Raw genomic sequence first — 21,086 nt, forward strand, 5'->3', positions numbered from 1 at the left:
TGAGTTACCACAGGCGAGTATGGTATCAACCATCATATCTTGAATGGAAACAACACAAAATAATTTGTGTAAAAAGTTTGAAATGATCTGCACAGTACTTTGGAGAAATTAAGTGCACATTCACTACTCTTATACAACATACTTTATAGGCAGTATGTGTTATATGTATGTATACATCACATAGCATTTCTTAAGATACAGTTTTGTTTGTTTTCACCTCAATATGTCCATAGGCTTTAATTTGATCTAGCCTTTAATTTTTCTTTTGGGGGGGGGGCTATTCATACAGTGAACATGCAGTTTATAAATTTGTCATGAAAATTGATAGTGAGAGTCCTGGAAAATTACATAAGTAAATACCTGCACCTTCAAAACCAAATTCATGAATACAGCTGTGTCATAATTTGTATAAAGTTTCTGGCACGTACAGCAGAAGAATGTTCTTACAAGTAAGACCACTGTATTTAAGTAAAACGAAAGGTACACTGGAGTTAAGTTTCCTGCATTCAGCATGACTTGTTTGAAGGCACAAGTTGAACACTTCTGTTTATGACCATTTGCTAGGCACTAAATGCAGGTCAATTGTATCACTAGAATTACAAGGGCCGCTGAGCCCATTGTGTGATGCCTTCCTTAGCTAACCTCAGCAGCTCTGATCTTCACTAGTTCAGCATTCTTGGCTACGTTGTCCCCGGCCTTGTAGAGCAACTTCTCAACAACTCCTGCAGTAGCTGCCTTGATGACATACTGTAAACGAAAGCAGAAGACAGGCGAAATAATAAAGGCAGTGTCAAATGAATGTTTTTTGTTATGCCAATGCACAATCCAGGTACTGTGCCTGTGAAACACTGATACTTATGTCATTGTTGAAAGGCTACACTCACCACATGGCTGCAAGTTAGTTTTGTCATAAATAAGCAAATATAGGTCATGGATGCTGAAATAGCTAACATGACAAGCTCGATGGCACTGTCCACTAGAACCCCATTTTTTCATGCCACTTGTGGATTTCCAATACATAACCTGTTCCCTGTCTCATAGTAAACTGGAATATGGCCACAAATGACTAGCAAGGGGCTAAAGCCATGTGAGAACATTAAATCATTATCATACTTAAGTAGGTTTGGCACACAGCAATTGCACTTTTGTTTATTGGAACATTCACAACAATATAGCACAGAGGTAGAAAGTTGACACTTTCATAGACATCAGCATCTAGTAAACTTACAGGGTGTTTCAGCAAATACTTCCAATTTTTTTTCTTAATTGCCTGTGGCAGATGGCACAATTCTAGGCCATGAGCTGATCTACTCGATGAGGTGGACATTACTTGCACAAAAAATTGACATGCATAATCCGCTAATTAAATAATTAACTAATTAAGTCTTTAAAGGGGCCCTGAACCACTATTTATCGAAGTGGAAAAATGGATTTAAAGTGACAATAGGCTACTTTAGAAATACTTTGCCGCAAGAAGTACTTCAATGCATTCAGCAGAAGCGCAGTTATTGGCAATCAAACACAGCCTCCGCTGTGCTCCCGTTCTTTCTTCAAGGCCGGGCATTGTGAAGGCTATGGCGGAGTGGGGTATGCCCACAAAACTCCGCCATCTACATGTCACTGTGGCATGCAGTTCGAATTTAATTTTAGATGTTAACGTAGTTACCACGACCTCTGATTTTGGTGCCTACAACACGGTAAACATAAGCCAAATGTAGTTGTCCTCAGCGAGCCGCAGTGAACCAGTGGACGCAGGGCGGCGCGCCGCGGCAGCTACGGCACCTACGATATGTACCCGACCGCAGCTACAAATAGCAGCTGTGTATGGGAATCTGCTTTATTACGAAATAAAGCGTCCTGAGGACAATGAGGAGCAGGCTTCTGTTGAAAAGGGAGCATTTGAGAGAAAGACAACTTTGCGCTCTGCTTGCGAGCTCCATGCACTGCGTATGACAGCAAAACTTCGCTGAGATGTTCACAGCACCACATGCTACTCGCGGACTATGTCATTTCACCAAGCCCAATGGGTGGTTCAGGGCCCCTTTAACTAATTACCTTATGGCACATATTGCAATTTAGAGATTGAATTAGATGGTATTGAGGAGAATTTAAGTGATAGAGTGAGTTCCAAGGAAACTACAATGTAGTCGAGGTAGGCAGAAAAAAAATTAGATGAAAAAAAAATTGCAAGTTCAGTTCACGCTAACCAGGGGAAAATGGTTTTTGCCATGCACTGGAAAAGCAGATGAAAACAACAAAGAACTAGGGGTGTGCGAATGCTCGAATATTCAACAGCGAATCGAACAGTGAACAATCGAATCATTCAATTCACGAACCGAATATCCAATGTTTTATTTCTCGAATATCAGTACCTCCGGTGAATGACCTAGGCGATGTTGAAATGACACGGCCGTTGGCGGTGCCTTGACGTGCGCAGTGTTCCCATGGCGCGTGATCTCTGTTGGTACAAGGTTGATCCAGGTCGTCTATACTGATTTAACACGATGCCGACAGGGGGAACTACAACAGCAGTGCATGTGGAAAGTACGAGCATGTGCAAATATCGGTCTAACTAGCCACCAGAAGGTACGCTGCATGATCGCATCGGATACACGTTCAGTGCTCAGTGATCCGAGTTCAACGTTCACGCATGCAGATTTGCGCAGTTGGGAGCTCTCTCTACCCAGACGCGAGCACACCGAGCAACTTGGCACGCGCACTTGTGATAGTTACTGACTGGTCCACCGAAGACATAATTTTACAATTGCTACTAAGTACAGCAGGGCGTGGCATTTCCCGAGGCACTTCCAGAGGCACCCGATGTTTCTGCACAAGCGCGAGTAAGAGCGAGTGCAAGAGAGAAAATCTGGGGTCTTTTGCTCCTTGAATATCTGGCTTTGCCTAGGCACTACCGAGGAGAAGATTCTTTGCTCGTGTTGTATGCCCTTGTCCCCTAGGCATGCTGGCATTGTGGGGTGAGGTTGAGTTTGTTTACGTATTGACGCTGGCTGCTGGTGCAGTGAAGCAGTGAGCACGGACACCCCACTTGGTGATCGCTGTGTCTGAAGGTATGCCGGTCAGATCTCGCGCCTGTGGCGCTGGAGCTGAGCCAGTCATGCTGGATTAAACCTTTCTCGCCTCTTACTGCGCTCTACCTTCAAAAAAATATATATATATCACTGATTTTCCCAAGGGAGCAGCAGCGGTCGAGTCTGCTCTCCTGGTGCCGTATCTTCGCTGTTGGCAGGCTTTTTGTACGCTGCTGTCTGCCAGCAGCATTTTTGAGTGATCCCCTTTGAGTCAAATAAATGCACAGCACCTTAGCAACTGCAGTTGAATGCCATTTCCTAATGCCACGCCGTGAGGATTATTGGCTTTGTGTCCTGCCCACGTTAGGTAAGGTTAGCTTAGGCTAGGTTAGGTTAGTGTAAAATGCTTTAGGGTGGCTGGCGTATTCTCACAACAGTTATGTCGTGAGGATTATAGGGTTTGTGTCTCGGCCATGTTTGGTTAGGTTAATGTCAGGTTAGGTTGGGGTAGGTGAGCATAAAATGCGTTAAGGCGTCACAGTGTCTTCTCACAGCGGTTACACCGCGAGGATTATTGTCTTTGCGTCTCAGCCACATTTGCTTAAGTTAATGTTAGGTTACGTTAGCATAAAAGGCGTTATGGTAGCGTGACATATCATCACGGTGGTAGCAGGGGCGTAGAGCTTCACCGGCAGCCTATCAGCCACTCGCGTTCAACCGCGGTTGCTAAGGTGCTGTGCCTTCTACATTTTCAATATATGCGGCCCAGCCTCTACTACAGTCCCTACTGCTCCCATGGAAACATCCGTCGCTTATTTTTAAGGTACATCGCCGTGAGGCGCAACAAAGGCATGATCCAGCACGACTGACCTAGCACAAGCACCGCAGTTGCGAGACAGACTGTCCAACACAGCGGTCGCCAAATGGCATGCCAGAGCCCGCTGCTTCACCAAACTGTTCCACTGCGCGGGAAGCCAGCATCCGAGTGTAAACAAATTTGACCCCACTCCGCATACAACACGCACTAAGAAATTTCTCCTCCATAATGCCTAGGCAGAGCAAAAGACCCCACATTTTCTTTCTCGCACCCACTCTTACGCACGCATGCGCACAAATGTCCTGCGCCTGCGGAAGTGCCACGCCCTGCTGTACTTATTAGCAATTGTAAAGTCACACTGTGGACCCAAACGCCGCTTCAACAGCTGTGAATCTAATCCGCATGCGTGATTTTGTGACCGATCACTGATGAGCCACCTGTAGAAACATATTAGCGACAAGCTTTCCACGATGGTTTGCGACCCGTTATCCCGTAATCACATGAGCTGGCAGTGAGTTTTCATCACAGCCACACCATTAGCCACACTGTCTAGCCTGTAAGGCCTAATTGGAGCTGCGTCATTGGGTGTCGGCGGCTAAAGTTACGGTTAACGAATCAATGCAGATTTATTCACAGCGATCGTACAACCCTCAGAAAGCGGACAAACCACCTCGCTAACGAAAGCAAGTGCACGGGATGATCGCTGCATGCTCACCTTTGCCATCTTTGCGAAATACTGCACAGTGGCCCCTCGTTCCAAACACCATCCATAGGCACACAAACATCTGTTTCTGTAGCTTCGAATGCTTCGAATGACCCACCACAAGACTAGCTTTGGAATTTACATGGCGGGCTCGAAAATATCACTTGACAGCGCGCTGACCCCTGGCTGTAGACGCGCTTACATAAGTGGCACATGGACGCAGGTGGGGGGGAAAGAAGAAAAGAGAGAAAGAAGAAAGAAATAGTGGGGGGTGATGTTGCACGAATTTGTCGTGCGCCTCCCAATTTGAGGACTCTTATATTGTCGGCGTCGATGACCACACGAAGTGGTGCTGAGTGACACCATGCACATTCCCCACCTTTGTCTATCGTGCATATTGGCCTAACGAGCAGGCGAATAACCCACAGAAACCACCTGCCACAAAGATGGAAAAACCCTCCTGTTTACGGGAAGAAAACTGGAAAGCAGTACTCCCTAGGCAATAGAAGATTCCCATTAAGCACATACAGTATGGCCCATTACTAAACTGAAAACCTCATTGGTATTAGGACAAATTCGCTATTTTTCAACTTCAGAGAGAAAGAAGCACCTAATTCAATTTCACAGACACTACTGATCAAACATTTTTCCAGAGATTCATGCACGACGAACTGAGTTATCAGTGCTGGCATACTAATTTGGTGTTCCCTTTAGTAAGAATAGAGCATACTATACGTCTCGATTCATAGGTACCTAAGTTACTGATAGTTAGCAAAAATTTTTTTTAACTTACTTAGTCTTCTGAGCATGTGCAGCACTGTTTCTTTTCTTTGCAGAAAATTTTGAAGCATAAAAGTTTGTTTTAAATTTTCTGATATAGTCAAACCAAGATGTATCGAATCTGAAGGGGATCAGGAAAAGTTCAATGTCTAGGTAATTTGATATATAAAATAAACATTTTATTAAAAACCTTCTCGGGAATTTTACAGCTGTTCGATATACAGAAAAATATGTTACATGTAGGTTCGATATATCCGGGTCCGACTGTTTTCGATATTCGATTCAATATTCTTGATTCAAATCAAATTCTACTATTCGGTATTCGCACACCCCTACTAATAACAATATTGGCTACAGTTGAAACTCGATTTAATGAAGTGATGACCATGCTCGAATTATTTTGTTAAATCGGGAAGTTCATAAAATTGAGAAAGGAATTTTTCGGTCCTTCAAAATATAATACTACTATTAAAAAAAAGACTACTGCTACTTATAAGACTACTACTACTAAAAGACTACTGCAGCATTGTATTTGCTGCTAATTAAGCCATCTGTCGCATAAACCATGAAATAACAAAAGCAACCACTGCCACCCCTACCAAGGCAGTGTTGAGTCAGCTGTTCCACACATGGGCATGGCGTGCAGCTTCATCAAAATAAAGTTTGCAATGTGACCATGGCGCCTAGATGTTTTAACACAATAGCTTTAGAGCGCACGCTCAAAGAAGAACCGATCTGTGTCAAAATTAGAAAGAAATCACCATTTTTTTTTTACAAATCTATTTCAGGAGAAACTTCGTTAAATCAAGTTCGTCCAAGTTTGTTTCATCAATTCGGGTTGATCACAACATTGAACCCTATGGGTACCTGACGGGGAATGTAAATTTCTTCGTTAGATCGGGAACTTCATAAAATCGGGTTGCTTTAACTGTGCTCCCAAGCAACAGTGCAGCCCTCATGAAACATGGATTTTAGAGTGGCCACAACTCATACTATAGATAGATAATAGGAAGGAGACTTTTATCCAGTAGTGCCATTCATTATGATGACCCATTGTACAAGTGAAATGGCCTCTCTGCTAACTTTGTAAGCCTGGCCATTAAAGGTATGATTGCAATGTGCACATTAAAATCTGAAAAATTTTACATCTGAAATTGTTTAAAATGTGAAAGTACCTCCATTTTCATGGCAATCATGACGACAAGTGGGTCCCCTTCAGCAACGGTGTCACCCTCGTTGACGAAAATCTTCTCAACCACACCTGGCATAGGGGCCACTGCGCCCTTCTTGCCCACACCACTGCCGCCTCCAGCATTCTCCAGGTATGCTGGCACTGGCACCGACATCTGTTCCACACCATCCTGTTCATTTGAATTAAAAGACAAATGAGTCACTTGAACTGACTGTAGGTACCTACTGTGGCAGCTGTACATCTATACTGCTTGTGGACCACTTTTGAACCACAACTGCCCTTGTATAAAGCACCATGTAACAAAAGTAGGGCAACAGCGCAAAGTTGACAGAACGCAAGACGAGGAAAGGATGAACATGGCGTTGACTTTGTGGGGATGCGCGACTCTCGCGCGTCCCCTGATGTTTTTCCCGCATAGCGCATCCCCTGATATGCTGTTTTCCCGCACGGCTCGCGTGGCCTGGCGCCCGCGGCGTGGTACAAGCGCGGTGCGAGAGATGGCGCGACTGTCGCGGCGGGGTTACTCGGGCGCCGAAAGGGAAGGCGCTTGGCTCTCTTGGGTTGGAGACAGCAAGCAGCACGGACGTGCCGTGCCGCGGGTGGAGCGACCCTCTTTCCCGGCGGGTCGGGCGCACGGGTGGACGTCCCACGCGCGCGCGGCGACCCATGCTTCTGCGAGACCGCCTCGCGTGGCGGCCTTCGAGCGCGCCTCCGTTGGCGTGACCGAACACGCGAACGACCAGGCGTTGGGATCCAGCATGGGGCGAACATATTCGCTCGCTCGCGGTGAGTCGGACTTCTAGATTTGTCGCGCGCCCATCGGCATGTTTTGTGGATAGCCACTCGGCTAGCAGCCATTGATCTATGAAAGGTGCAATAAATGCCCTTGTGATTGTTTGCACTACTGTGTTGTCGTTCCTTTGTCCCAAGAGTACGGAGGAGGAGAACCTCGTATCTCCCACATCTGGCTGCCCAACGTGGACCTCTTGGGGCATCGGACGATAATTTTAAGTGTTGCTTCGTTCAAGACCTTTGTTTGAACCGAAGCGTAGGCCTAGCGTGGATTTTGATCGCTAGCGTCGGCGGCGTGCTTTCTTGAGCGAGGCGACGGTGGCTGTAGTGTGTTTGAACTTATCAGCATGCTAAGCCTTTTCGCAAGTGTTTTTTTTTAATGACATTCGTCGGTACGAGAGCCACGTGGTCTGCATCCTGGGAGAGCGAGGCTGAGTGCCCGCGGAGCAGTGGCAAGCCTGAAGCGAGTGAGTACGGAAGCCTCGTGGGTGGTCCGAATTTCTTATGTAAATAGCTTCTTCTATCTCTTTGACTCGGATGAAGTCGCGGCTCTGGGAGCCGGGTGGCCGCGGGCCACGGGTGCCACGACGGGCTGACTGGTATTGCGGCCTGGCACCGGGCGCTCCGACACCGTCTGGGACGGTGGGCGCCGTCAACTCGGATGCTGTGTGCACCGAGCGGAGTAGGACCACCTCACAGAGCTAACGTCTCCTCGCGGCTGCCTGTTTTGCGCTCATTTTGAGTGTTGTTTTTGGATGCCGGTTGTTGTCAGGGTAGCGACGCTTTAGGCCTAAGGCTTTACGAAGCTGCCTGTCGCACGTGGAGGGACACAACCTGGTGGACCGTGGCGTTGAGGTGTTGCAAGTTGCTTCCCTCATTCTAGTTAGCCTCGCACGAATTGAAATTACTCGTTCGACTCGAGAAAGCGAGCTTCGTTCACGTGAACTTAGCATCTGAGTAGCTGCCCGATCTTTTGCTAGCCGAGTTGAACATCGAACCACATGGGCGATGCGCATGCAGAATTCCTCTCCCTTGCACTACTGTAGTGTTTGCCGAGTGTGTTGAGTTTATGCAGCGTGATTGGAGTCACCCCTGGTTTGCCGTCACCTGCACATCGTCTGCGCTGCTGCCCCGGACTACGATCGAGTCACCCCGGGCGATGGTGATGCTGTGGCCAGTTCGGCGCAGCGACTTCGGCGGCCTCCTGCATCCAGCTCACAACCCTCGGCGGCGGACAAAGGAGCCAGCGGTCACCGACAGCTACGGCGGCTCTTGCCAGCAGGGCGCGTCGGCGCGAGCGACGCTTGCTCGTACCGACTACTGCGTCGTCGTCTCCGGAGTCCTGGCCTGGAATGATGCCGTCGAGTCTGCAAAGCTGCTGCTGTGACCGGCGGACGCCAGCGGTGTACCCCAAGGACAGTCGGCTCGCATGTTACGGACAGCGTGTGGACATTTCCCCGGCGCGGCCACTGTTGCATGTACCACCTTGTTCGCGAAGCACGGGTTAATGTTAGACCGTGTGACATGTTTCGCCGGAATAAGAAGTGATTTAAGGTTGGGGGGATGTGGGGATGCGCGACTCTCGCGCGTCCCCTGATGTTTTTCCCGCATAGCGCATCCCCTGATATGCTGTTTTCCCGCACGGCTCGCGTGGCCTGGCGCCCGCGGCGTGGTACAAGCGCGGTGCGAGAGATGGCGCGACTGTCGCGGCGGGGTTACTCGGGCGCCGAAAGGGAAGGCGCTTGGCTCTCTTGGGTTGGAGACAGCAAGCAGCACGGACGTGCCGTGCCGCGGGTGGAGCGACCCTCTTTCCCGGCGGGTCGGGCGCACGGGTGGACGTCCCACGCGCGCGCGGCGACCCATGCTTCTGCGAGACCGCCTCGCGTGGCGGCCTTCGAGCGCGCCTCCGTTGGCGTGACCGAACACGCGAACGACCAGGCGTTGGGATCCAGCATGGGGCGAACATATTCGCTCGCTCGCGGTGAGTCGGACTTCTAGATTTGTCGCGCGCCCATCGGCATGTTTTGTGGATAGCCACTCGGCTAGCAGCCATTGATCTATGAAAGGTGCAATAAATGCCCTTGTGATTGTTTGCACTACTGTGTTGTCGTTCCTTTGTCCCAAGAGTACGGAGGAGGAGAACCTCGTATCTCCCACAACTTACAACTAGCAAACCATGCATTCCATGTAACAACGATACCATTTTAAACTTGCATTTGCTAGTTCTAAGAATATTTTCATTATTACCAAAACACCTTTGCAGTAGTGCTGCCTATGGACACAGATAGCAAGCAGACATGTGCAGCTCATCTACATGTAATGCAAAAACTTGGAACCTGACACCAAAGAGAGAAGCTTGTGCCATTATGTCCATGGTAGAAAGGGTACAATAACACCAGTGATGCCTTATAATGATGCAGATGTCATGCAGCAGATGCAGTAATGAAATAGGAAACACATAATGTACTGAACATGAATAAAATTTGATGCCAAATTTGACTGCTGCATTGTAGTGTCTGACACATGCTTGAAAAGAGCATACACACATACTGTCTTTTATCAAGGATGGGTTTATACTCATTCTGGACTAGACACATTGATAGCATTTCTGCAGCCTGACACTTCCAGCAACTTATAAAATTTCCATTCTGAGCCTTGTTCCTTCCTCTAGATCAGTGTTACCTGCATCACTATGATGCAGGTTACACTGAAGTATGATAACACATCACTATGACCACGTGAGATACGAGGTTATATTGCCCCAGTGCAATAATGAATTCGAACTAGGTACTTCAGGGCCAGAGATACTCACTGCAGTGAAGACGTGAAGTGTGCCATCATGGAGCACTGTGCGAATCTTGATGTCAGTGCCTTGAACCTCACATTCCACGTGAGCCACACCACGGTCCACTGCAGCACGTCCCAACACTTGAAAGGCTTCGTCTCCAAAGCGCATCAGATAGGAGCCAGCGTCGAGGAATGTCACCAGCACCTCATGCTCTGCAACAGTGGCAAAAAGAAAACATGCCCTGCAGCAGCCTCCATGAACATGGATACAGTGAGACCCTGTTATAGTGAACCAATTATGACCAAGCTGAATGTCGCTTTATAAAGTGCTCTTTTATAAGACAAGCCACATTAAAATTATTATCAGCGCACATACCTGCGCCAACACTCAACCAAGCGTTTATTATCCCAACAACAAAACGCCTGAATGTAAAAATATTGGTGACTAAGTTACATGGATTACCTTGTCAATCCACATTGTTTTGTTTAATCACATCGAAATACCAAAGGGAATAGAAAGAATGCAAATGATGAACTTCAGCTATCAGTGGCCTGCATAGCTTACACCAAAAGCCTAGATACCAAATTGATAGATGGTCCGAAAGCTTGGATATCAAATCAATAATCAGTTTGACAAGGCAATGTTTTGTGTGTAGCACTCCCTAGTTATTAGTGTTTACTAAAATGGGTTCATTAGCTCTAGCTGGTTCATTCATAGACACATGTATATTTCTTTTTTTGAAAGGAAGCACATGATTTCAGACATTATCCACGCTTATGTCAACCATAACTGAAGCTCTGCTCACTGTATACTATAATCAAATTGTACTGCAACACTACAACTTGCTGCCATGAGAATATTTAGAAGATTGAATTAAGCTTAATTCCATCTGATATTTTACAATGATTCTGTATATTCATGAGCATTCGTGAGCACCAGTGTTTTGTATTGTAATCACACTGAGCTTTGGCACCCCGTGAACTGTACAGACAATAAGATGTGGCTGATCAGTACTTGCTCACAGTGTCAAAAATAAAAGAAAGACACACACATATGCACACAAGCACGCACATCCGAGGCACAGGCTGTCCTTGCATCTTGCAGTGTCAAAGTGTGCCTTGGTGCTAAGCCCAGGTCATTACAGGTATTGTCATTCAATTTTCCTTCCATGACACAATATCAGGCCAACTGGACAAAATGAGTGAAACATCATGGTTCCGTACATACACAGTGGTGTTGCAGACATCAGATTCACAGAGCCAGCCGCTGGAAAATCACTGCATTCCAGCTTCTCAATACAAGCCTTATATGCTGCTCACAGATGTCACACTGTGATCATAATAAAATGCAGCAGCACTTATCAGGGTTTGTACTTTGAATAGATCACTTTCGATGATATCTTCATTTTTGCATAATGTAGCATCTGGCATGGCACTTCATCAGACAGTCAAGTGTTCACTGAAAGTGATGCCCCCGAAAGTGATTGATGTGGAACATGGTGACATCTCTTGCACAGGCAGTTGACAAAAAAAAGCCCAGCATACTTACTCTTGTCCCGGCATGCCAGCAGAACCTTCCGCTTGCAGTTGCTGTTCACACGAAAGGGAGCCGAGAAATTCAGTGACTGAAAGCTCTCTGCAAGAGAAAGGCACCACTGTCAACGCTCAGCAGTCTGACCACTTAACATGAACTACATTCACTTTCTGTAGCGTATAAGCTAGGTTTATTAAATTATGGGTTTTTACGTGCCAAAACCACAATTTGATTATGAGGCATGCCATAGTGGGGGACTCCGGAACAATTTGGACCACCTGGGGTTCTTTAATGTGCACCTAAATCTAAGTACACAGGTGTTTTAGCATTTTTTGCCCCCATCGAAATGCAGCCGCCGTGGCCAGGATTTGATTCCATGACCTCGTGCTTAGCAGCCCAACACCATAGCCACTAAGCAACATCGGCGGGTGCATACAAGCTAGGAGTACTGTCCCAATTCATGGTGTGGATGAATGCACAATGACTGATGGAGCTGATGGTACACATCGGCAGACATGATGTAGTTCTTCCAGTACACCATGTTGGACCAAAAAAGGTGATCTGAAACAGACCACTTGGAATGTAACCGTCCCAGCATTTCTCAAACTCGTTACTCACCACGTGCTTGGGCACCCAGCGTCTCAGCCCTCTCATGGGCCAAAAGGGACAGGACAGCCGCACAGATGACAGGCTGGCTCACCTCAGGGTACAGAAACAGCTCATCGTTGTGGGTAGGGATGAAGCCAGTGTGTACAACACCCTGGCGGAACGCCGGGTGTGCCGCCAGCCGCATCAAGAATGACACATTGTTGGCCAGCCCCACCAGGGTGTACTCGGACAGTGACTGGTACAGGCGCCGCAAGGCTGTGGGCCGGTCAGGACCCCACACGGCCAGCTTGGCAATCATAGGGTCGTAATGGACAGACACATCATCCCCTGCATGTCATTTTCATTGTCACTAACTCTACTGGCGAACTGGTGAATTCGCTATGGCAAAGTGCTGGTCCAGCAGATACCATGACCAGGAATTAAGTACACTCTTCTTCCACCTAACTTCTGGCAATGCGCAAACTGCAAGTCTAGAGGCCTTTATGAAATTGAAAGAACAACGCAATACAGTATAACATTTTATGAAAGCATTTCATTGGAATGAGAAAAAGTTTGTCAAACCAAATGTCACCAAGGCGAAGCTCAATTGCAGTGCACAAGCCTAGAATAATCAAATTTACTCGGTATGATTATTTGCAGCTCTATAGCTTTGTCAGCTTTTTGGCAACGTTTCCAAAAAAGAAAGAAAGAAAGCTTGTTGGTTAGCTGTTGGTGCTTTTCCAAGTTTCTCAATGTGGAGCTCCAGAACTGCTGCTCTAGAATCACCTATGTTTGGCAAGGAGGCCATTAGTGACTGGTCCTGGGTAAAATTGGTTGGGAAAAGCACTGCCAACTATTGAGAAGCTTCCTTCAGAGCAGCCTGGCACAATATTGCCAATCTTATTCAGAATGGCACAATAAATCTCATTTGGCACAACAGCTGAGTTATGATAGGAAGGGTCGGCCTCCACCAAATAGCAAGAAATCCTTAATGCGTTTCTGAGGAGCCCATATGTGCTTCCTATGCAGCGTCAAGCCAAATGTCAACCTTCATCCATCTACTTCCATTTGTCAAATTTCCACACACAGTTGAATCACTGTATCTTTTGCCCTTGTGGTTGCCTTCATGTAATAACTCCTACAGCTTTTACCAAGTATTAACCAATACATCATTCTTAAAAGAGCAATTTGTCAAGGCCACTTGTACAGCAATAAATTTGATGGCATCTTGTAAATACATCACCTAGTGCACTCAGCTTCTTACCCTTCCCTAATATCGCTTAACACTGTATCACATAACTGAGAGTGAAACAAACATGAATAAAATCATATGCTTGCAACTAGAGTTGCCATAAAGCCTGCTAAGCATTACTGGTCATGGTGGTGCAATACAAATGCGGTCTAGCCATCCAGTTGCTAATGCGCCTTTATATGTGTATTCCTCTGTTGTCTGGTAGCACGGCTGTACTGCAACAAAGATGGCCATCCAATCAACAATGTGTGTCGAACCTTCACTTGCATGATGCACTCTTTTTTCGCATTGTGTCCACGAACAAAAATACTTACTCTGGCACAATTTCATAGATTCAATACTCCAACTTCGCTATTGCAAATCTGCTTAACGACAATCAGCTGTAGCCTCCCATAAAGTGCATGCTCATTCGGTAAATTATCAGTAATAGAGTGTCATGATTCAAGGAATAAAAGTGGAAGACGAGAATAAAGACTCAAGACATATGGCATAAAGTGGTGTGTGGAGGAAGGCCACACAGAGTTAAGCATGCCAACCATGGTTAGATGTGTCGAAGAGGTTATAAAGGAAATGGCTTCAGGACACGTAGAATGAGAAGGAAGGTGCCCCATGCACAATTTGAGACAGTGAAGAGGGAGGCGGCCTGGGGTTTTGATCAGAATGGTGTTTCATAGAGACAGTCAGCAGCAGTCCTGTAGAGGCCATGACCCAGCTTCTGCAGCTACTATCCATAGGCTGAGCGGGTGCAAATGAGTACCACAACAACAACCTGACAGCGCCTTCACCATGAGGATGTATCCGAGCTCCTATGGTTACACTCCACAGGCCTAGCGGAGAGGTCTGAGCGATACAGCCACTTCAACCTGACATCATCCCCACCTTAGGGCTAGGCCGGTCACCCTGACGTCACAACTAGCAACATCAGGTCCTTTGCCACAACATCGAGCTGTGCTATGCGACGTCGGAGTCAGCGACGGCAAACACTATGGTTTCAATAAACTGGTTGTAATATGAGGGGAAGTCAAAAAGTAATGGGACTTTTGCGATTTTTCGCACTAGGGTTTGGTAACACTGCTAGTATCCAGTGCTGAATTAGCGTCGTCTGCAACACTTCTATGGAAAGTGTCACTCTTATTCCCGCATTAGTCGTTCGAGTGTAGCAGACTGTTAAGACCGTTAAACATGGCAGCTCCATTGTCGATCTCCACCAAGGAGAAAATGAGGGCAGTGATTCGCTTTTTCTTTGCGGAAGGTGTTAAACCTGCGGAAATTATTTGTCGAATGCAAGTGCATATGGTGACAGTTGTTTATCACGAAGCAAGATCTACAAATGGATAGAGCGTTTCAAACAGGGAAGAACTTCTTTATGCGACGAGGAAAAATTGGGCAGGCGATTGAGGTCAACGACTGAGGAGTATTTAAAAGTGGTCGAGGGCATGGTTGTGGAAAACAGACAAATCACAGTGGATGAAATTGCCAAGACTTTACATATCAGTCATGGTTCAACGTATTCCATCTTACCCGACAGGCTAAATTTTCGGAAAGTGTCTGCAAGGTGGGTCCCGAAAGAATTGTCAGCGCAGCATAAGGTACTAAGTTGTACATCTCTCGTAAACGTTTGGCCCGTTATCATCCAGGGAGATGGTTTTTGACAGCAAATTGTTACTGTAGATGGAACTTGGGTGCATCATCACGAACCGGAAAGTAAGGCTGCGAGCATGGTTTGGAAACACTCATCATCACCAGAAGCTAAAAAATCTAAACGTCAACTGAAACATCAGCTGAAAAGGTTATGCTAACACTATTCTGGGACGTGGAAGGTGTGGTAGCCGTTTATTTCACTCCAAGAGGCAAAACTGTGAAGAGCAATAACTATTGTGATGTGTTGCGAACTAAACTGAAACCTGCAATGAGATCTAAACGTAGTGGAAAACTGTGAAAAGGTGTCATCCTGCAGCAAGATAACGCTCGGCCACATTCTGCCAAACGGCTGGCCAAAACAACAAAGGAGTTGGGATTCGAATTGCTGATACACCCGCCGTACAGTCCCAACCTGGCTCCAAGCAGTTTCCATATGTTTGGACCATTGAAGGAAGTGCTCAGGGGTGCAACCGATGCAGAAGTCACTCATGCGATGCAAGATTGATTACAGGTGGAACCAAAAACTTTTTTCCGACAGAATAAAAAAACTTGTGTAACGTTGGGCAAAGCGCGTTGAAGTGCAGGGAGGTTATGTAGAAAAATAATGTATGTTTCAGTTTTCTAAAGAATAAATGTACCTTTTCTCAAAAGTCCCGTTACATTATGACATCCCCTTGAATAAGAGGACTTTCTTAGTATTGTTCTTTCCATTATTCCTAACTTACAACATATAGTGCGTGTGTAGCATGTAACTTATAGCGTGTTTGGGCTTCGTTAAACGCATGTAGGGGGCTTTCCTAGTGTGCTAAGTTATGTATGTTTTAAGCATAATTACAAAAAGGCTTTTAATTTCCAGAAAGTTCCAGTGTCATGCATTCAACCTAAAGACTACAACAGCTATCTTTGAGAACCATAAGTTCAACTGTGTCAAAAGAAAATTTCAAATCTGCACGAGGATCTAGAGGAGCATTAATTATCTCTTAAATAGACTTAACAAATGTTATCACAGCAGGGTTTCTCGAGTGGCTCAGTCACTATTTCAGTCATAACTCAAATGAAGCCAGTAGAAGAAAGCTCACCTTCCCGTACACCTGTATCAATCCGCACTTGCTCTGAACAGGCTGGTGTACGAAGGAACACAAGAGAGCCGGCACCTGGCATGAAGTTGTTGTCCGGGTCCTCGGCATAGATACGTGCCTCAAAAGCATGGCCGTGCACCCGCAGCTGCTCCTGACGCAATGGGAGTGGCTCCCCCTGGGCCACCTGCATGTGCACATTGCAAACAGCATGCCAGTTAAAGGGGCCCTGCAACACCTTTTCTTCAGAACTGAGAACACGCAGGTGTGGGTGTTTCAATGAATGTATATTCCTGCAAAAGCTCTCGAAAAGGACCTAATAAGAACGAACATATAAAGAATGCAACATTTACTTTCCCCATTCTGCCTCTACTGAATGCTTCCTCTCAGCTGGGGCAGTACCAATAGCAATGCCTTTTTCAATGCGACCAGCATTCTTTGAAAACTTCACCTATCTTCCAGTTTGTCCATTTGTATCAAACCTCTTCCATGCCAACTTGAGCCACTGGGTATTTGCCATTCTTCATTGGACCTCTTTCACGCCAGCTGGGTCATAGGGTTGTCCCTGGTCTAATAGGTAAGCATTGGGCTGCTGCGCTACCCTTTCGTGCCAATTTGGCTCACTGGGGGTGTGCCACTCTTCAGTGAATCTCTTTGATATAAACTTGGGCCATAGGGTAGTCAATGGTCGTACGAGTAGAGCATTGGACTGCTGTGTTTCCCTTTTCACTTTCATGCCAATTTGGGTCACTGGGTATGTGACACGGGGTGTGTGCTGCTCTACAGTGAACCTCTTGCATGTCAACTAGGCTCGCTAGGTATGTGCCGCTCTCCAATGACAAAAAGAAATCTGTTAAACCATCTCTAGTGCTGGGCAGAATCGAACGCGTATCATATATATTCAGACATGTGCCATGCGTGGACTTCATGATGGCTCCGCTAGATGGTGCAGCATGTCCAAATCAAAGCACTAGAGAGAAGCCCGGCTGCAGCACACGCCTCACACATTATGCGTTTTTGCAGAGGCAATACGGTGTGTCGCTACATTTCTTCAATGCTATTAATATCAACAGTTATCCTGAGATAGTTTTTGGAGGAACGTTTTAGTCTCTCCGCAGTGCACTTATAAAAACCCTTCAAGGTCGGCATCTGTTAAATGTACTTGAACCACCACTACTTCCTCGTTTTCTGGAAACTGGAGGGGCTTCTGTTGCCGAGTTACACAGCATTTATAGAAGGCACTAGCAGTGCCTACAATAATTTGTCTTTTGATAAGCACTTGCTTGCTAGGAATTGTAGGCAGTGCTTGGTACAGTGACGTATAAATATATCTAAAACATTACACTGTTATTGTTATTTCATACATATATTTAGCTTTTCAAATATATAAGGCACAAGTGGTACACATATACGAGGGGGTGCTGAAAAGTTCCTGGCTTTGCGCAGGAAGAATAGAGCCACAGTTCTGAAAGTACACATTTATTCAACATATAACGCCCTCAAACTGATGCAAATGTTACATCGTTGCTTCAGCTTTTCTAGTGCATTCATTAACAAAAAAAAAATCTTGTAGTAGGTTATTAGACCAGCTCTCCGCAGCATGTTTGACATCAACAATGTTGTCAAAATGGTGACCCTTCAGGTGTTTCTTCAAGTTAGGAAACAGATGGTAGTCAGAAGACACGAGGTCAGCAGAATAGGTGGTATGGTGGACAAATTCGAAAGCCAGGATCTTCAGTTTGGCAGCCATAACATTGGACACGTGCGAAGGTGCATTGTACTGCTACAAAAGGATCTCTTTGGTCAACTTTTCCCAGTGTTTCGTCTTCACTGCCTCCTTCAACTGCTCCACTAGGCTGACGTAGTACTCCCCGGTTTACAACAGCCCTCAGGCAGGTAGCCTACCAAAAGAACACCGTCTTTGTTTCAGAAAATGGACGCCATGACTCTTTTGGCCGATTCCTGGGTGCAGAACGTTTTTGGTCATGGGTACACACTGTGATGCCATTCCTTTGACTGTTCCTTTGTTTATGGGTCATAAATGTGGAGCCAGGATTTATCCTCGGTCACTAACCTCTCTAACAAATCCTTTATATCATCAAAATGGACCAAAACAGCTCTGGATGCCTTAACTCGAGCCTCTTTCCGTTTACTGTTCAAAGATTTTGGCACCCACTTCGCTGCAAGCTTGCACATGTGTAGGATATCGGTAGTAATCAAAACAACGCACTCGCAGAAGATGTCCAGTGACTGTTCTATCTTTTTGGCGGATATTTGCCTGTCCTCAAGAATCAGCTTATGGACAGCATCGCCAGTTGCCAGATCTGTTGAGGTTGTGAGGCACCCACTGCGGGGTTCATCTTCAATGGTAAAATGCCCCGTCTTGAAATGAGAAACCCAGGTTTTTACTGTGCTTTAGGATGGACACTTCTCCCCTCATGTTTGTGACATCTAAGTGTGTCAGCAGACTTTCCCTGCCGACAAAAAAATTTCGTGACGCCCCGTAACACCAAAGACGTGAAATTTGCGTGTGCCTCTGCCATCTCAGGTTCTGTCTGAAATTAATATAGCCATGAAAATCGGACACGGCTCTCATTATCACCATTGCTTAACAAGATATAAAGTTTTTACAATGTATCATGTTTATGTTTGAATTCTAAATGCAAGGTGGCAAAGCCAAGACCATTTCAGCACCCCCTCGTGCATGTGGCTTCCTCCCAAGTCAAGTCTACTTGCAAGTCAAGAGGTGCACTGCCTGGCCCTTTCTGTGCTTGCTTGGTGTAATGCTGTACTCTTAACAGAAATATTCGTGAAGATTAGGTACTTTCACAAGGTGCAGATGCTAGACGTATGGCAACAGCATGGTCAGCTCTGATTGGATGTCACAACGATTCTGTTTGACAGCATAGATCATGAAAAATTGGTAACAAAGGGCTCTTATTTGATTCTCAGCACCGAACTCCACTTGTCTGCCCCTGTGGTGCTGTTCTTCCAGTGGCCAGACAGCTGGATGCAAAATGCTGCTTGAAAGTCTCTCCCATAGTGAGCAGAGCTGTGCATGTGTTTTACTTCTGCTGCTAACACTTTCATTCACTGAGTGAAGTCACGCGGTTCAAAAAGCTACCATGCAGTGTGAAGAAGCCACCACTAAGGTACAGATAAACAAGGTTGGTAATGGCAGCACCACCATTTCAGCTCAGTTTGCCACCTTTTTTGATGATCAATGCGCAAACAACTGCTTCTGAAATTGGTTTATATTAGTCTTTATCTTGTTGAAAAAATTAAATAATAAACTTTTTTTCTTCCTATATTTTTTTTTATTGATTCAGGATTTCAGATTACCATGTGTTTTCAACAGATGGCACAGCTGTGCTGTGGGCAGCGAAGGATCCTGTGCTAATGTCTTACCCACATGCACAGGTCGGGATATTTCTATTGAGAAAAAATTCAGATATGTTCAATGTGTAATAAGGTGTCGCTGAGTGCCCCAGGAGAAGTGAGTCGAACCCCTACTCATCTCGGATGCTGCGAAAAGCTTGGCTCCTGCGAGCATGACGTGCGGATTTCCCTCACCGACTCAGTCCATGTAGTGCAACAGATGGCACGCCTAAAAGAAACTCTGTTTTCCTGTGAGAGCACACTCAGCAACTTAATTTGCAACAGCAAAAATGTTGACATTGTGCTAACATAAAAGGCGGCAAGAAAACTGCCAGTCATCACTGGTATGAGCAAGACCCTAGCATGCAGAGCAAATGCTAGAATGAGGTCTACACAAGCTGCATATTACAGGCACAAAGGGTCAAGCCTATCAGTAGCCCATGTAATAAAGGATGTTCAAAACAAATGGTTCATCACAATAGGAAACTTACAGTTGTATGACAAGCTGAAATTATGTTGGCATTGGCAGCTACAGTGGCCACCAGGAAAGACTAAGGGCATGTGACCATGGCCAAGGTGACCACTTTAAATTATTACTGCATTCGAACCATGGCAGAATGAATCAGGATACAATGAATAACTGGATATTACAAAGTAAACCTAGAAAGTCTTTCACTGACATCAGCTTGTAACAAACATATGCTTAGAATGAATATTGGATAGAATGAAGGTTGTGTTAGATGTGATTTTGGTGTAACATATGCGTGTGCATGTGTGGAGGGGAGAGCTGCTTTGGTTTGTTCTTTTAGACCACAGCTCTTAATGGCCCGTTCCTGCGGCGAGCGGTGGTGGTAAACGAGCACAACAGCCAAACATGAAAGAGCAAATGTGGAGCTGCAGCTTAAAGATGTGAGCTGCGAACAGAGACCAATGAGAGCGGCCCCTTCAGTGAGGTGCACGCAGGAAACTAGTTTCATGCGGACCTGCTCGACCGCTCGTTTCATACAGTCATCTGCTCATGTCAGCTCTTCCCTGCACTTGTTTCTATTATCATAGTTTGCAATTGTTGTGTAATCTGATTTTATGCACAACACAAATTTTATACTACTTTCTGGAAGCCAAGCGGTATCAGCGATTACAATGGAATCTTCGACAAGTCATTTAGAAAAGCCGACGCACTTGACGTGCAGATCAGATTTTGGACGATTGCTGACTCTGCTACATGCCCCCTCTCACATTCTTTGCCTCAATATCACGCGAAATGAAAACACGTATAGAGTGGCATTCAAATTTCGCATTAGAGAGTATCGTAAACATCGTTGATTTTTCTTTTATCTTTTTGGCTCAGTTATAAAAATAGTTCTGTGTGCTTCTACTGCTGCAACTCTTGTGGCTCAGTGCACTTTTGTGCAGTGTGGAAAGCATACTCAGTGAAATACATACCTTTTATAAGCAACACCAAAAGCAGCTTAAATGTTATAATAGCACACAGTGTAACCGTAAAAATTCATGTTTTT

General features: G+C 45.8%; 1 protein-coding gene across 1 annotated transcript in view; it reads right to left on the reverse strand.

Annotated features, from left to right (window-relative positions):
* Nucleotides 1-124: 124 nt before the first annotated feature.
* Nucleotides 125-21,086, reverse strand: part of Mccc1 (Methylcrotonoyl-CoA carboxylase 1) — a 39,269-nt gene continuing 18,307 nt past the window's right edge. Inside the window, exons 9-14 of the mRNA XM_050189700.2 lie at nt 16,195-16,378; nt 12,253-12,570; nt 11,650-11,736; nt 10,126-10,313; nt 6,505-6,690; nt 125-747 (exon numbers count right to left, since the gene is read on the reverse strand). Of these exons, the coding sequence (XP_050045657.1) occupies nt 634-747; nt 6,505-6,690; nt 10,126-10,313; nt 11,650-11,736; nt 12,253-12,570; nt 16,195-16,378 (1,077 nt within the window). The 3' untranslated portion in view covers nt 125-633. The remainder of the gene's footprint in view (nt 748-6,504; nt 6,691-10,125; nt 10,314-11,649; nt 11,737-12,252; nt 12,571-16,194; nt 16,379-21,086) is intronic.

Source organism: Dermacentor andersoni, chromosome 2, assembly GCF_023375885.2.
Source record: "Dermacentor andersoni chromosome 2, qqDerAnde1_hic_scaffold, whole genome shotgun sequence".
In the NCBI taxonomy this organism is placed as follows: domain Eukaryota; kingdom Metazoa; phylum Arthropoda; class Arachnida; order Ixodida; family Ixodidae; genus Dermacentor; species Dermacentor andersoni.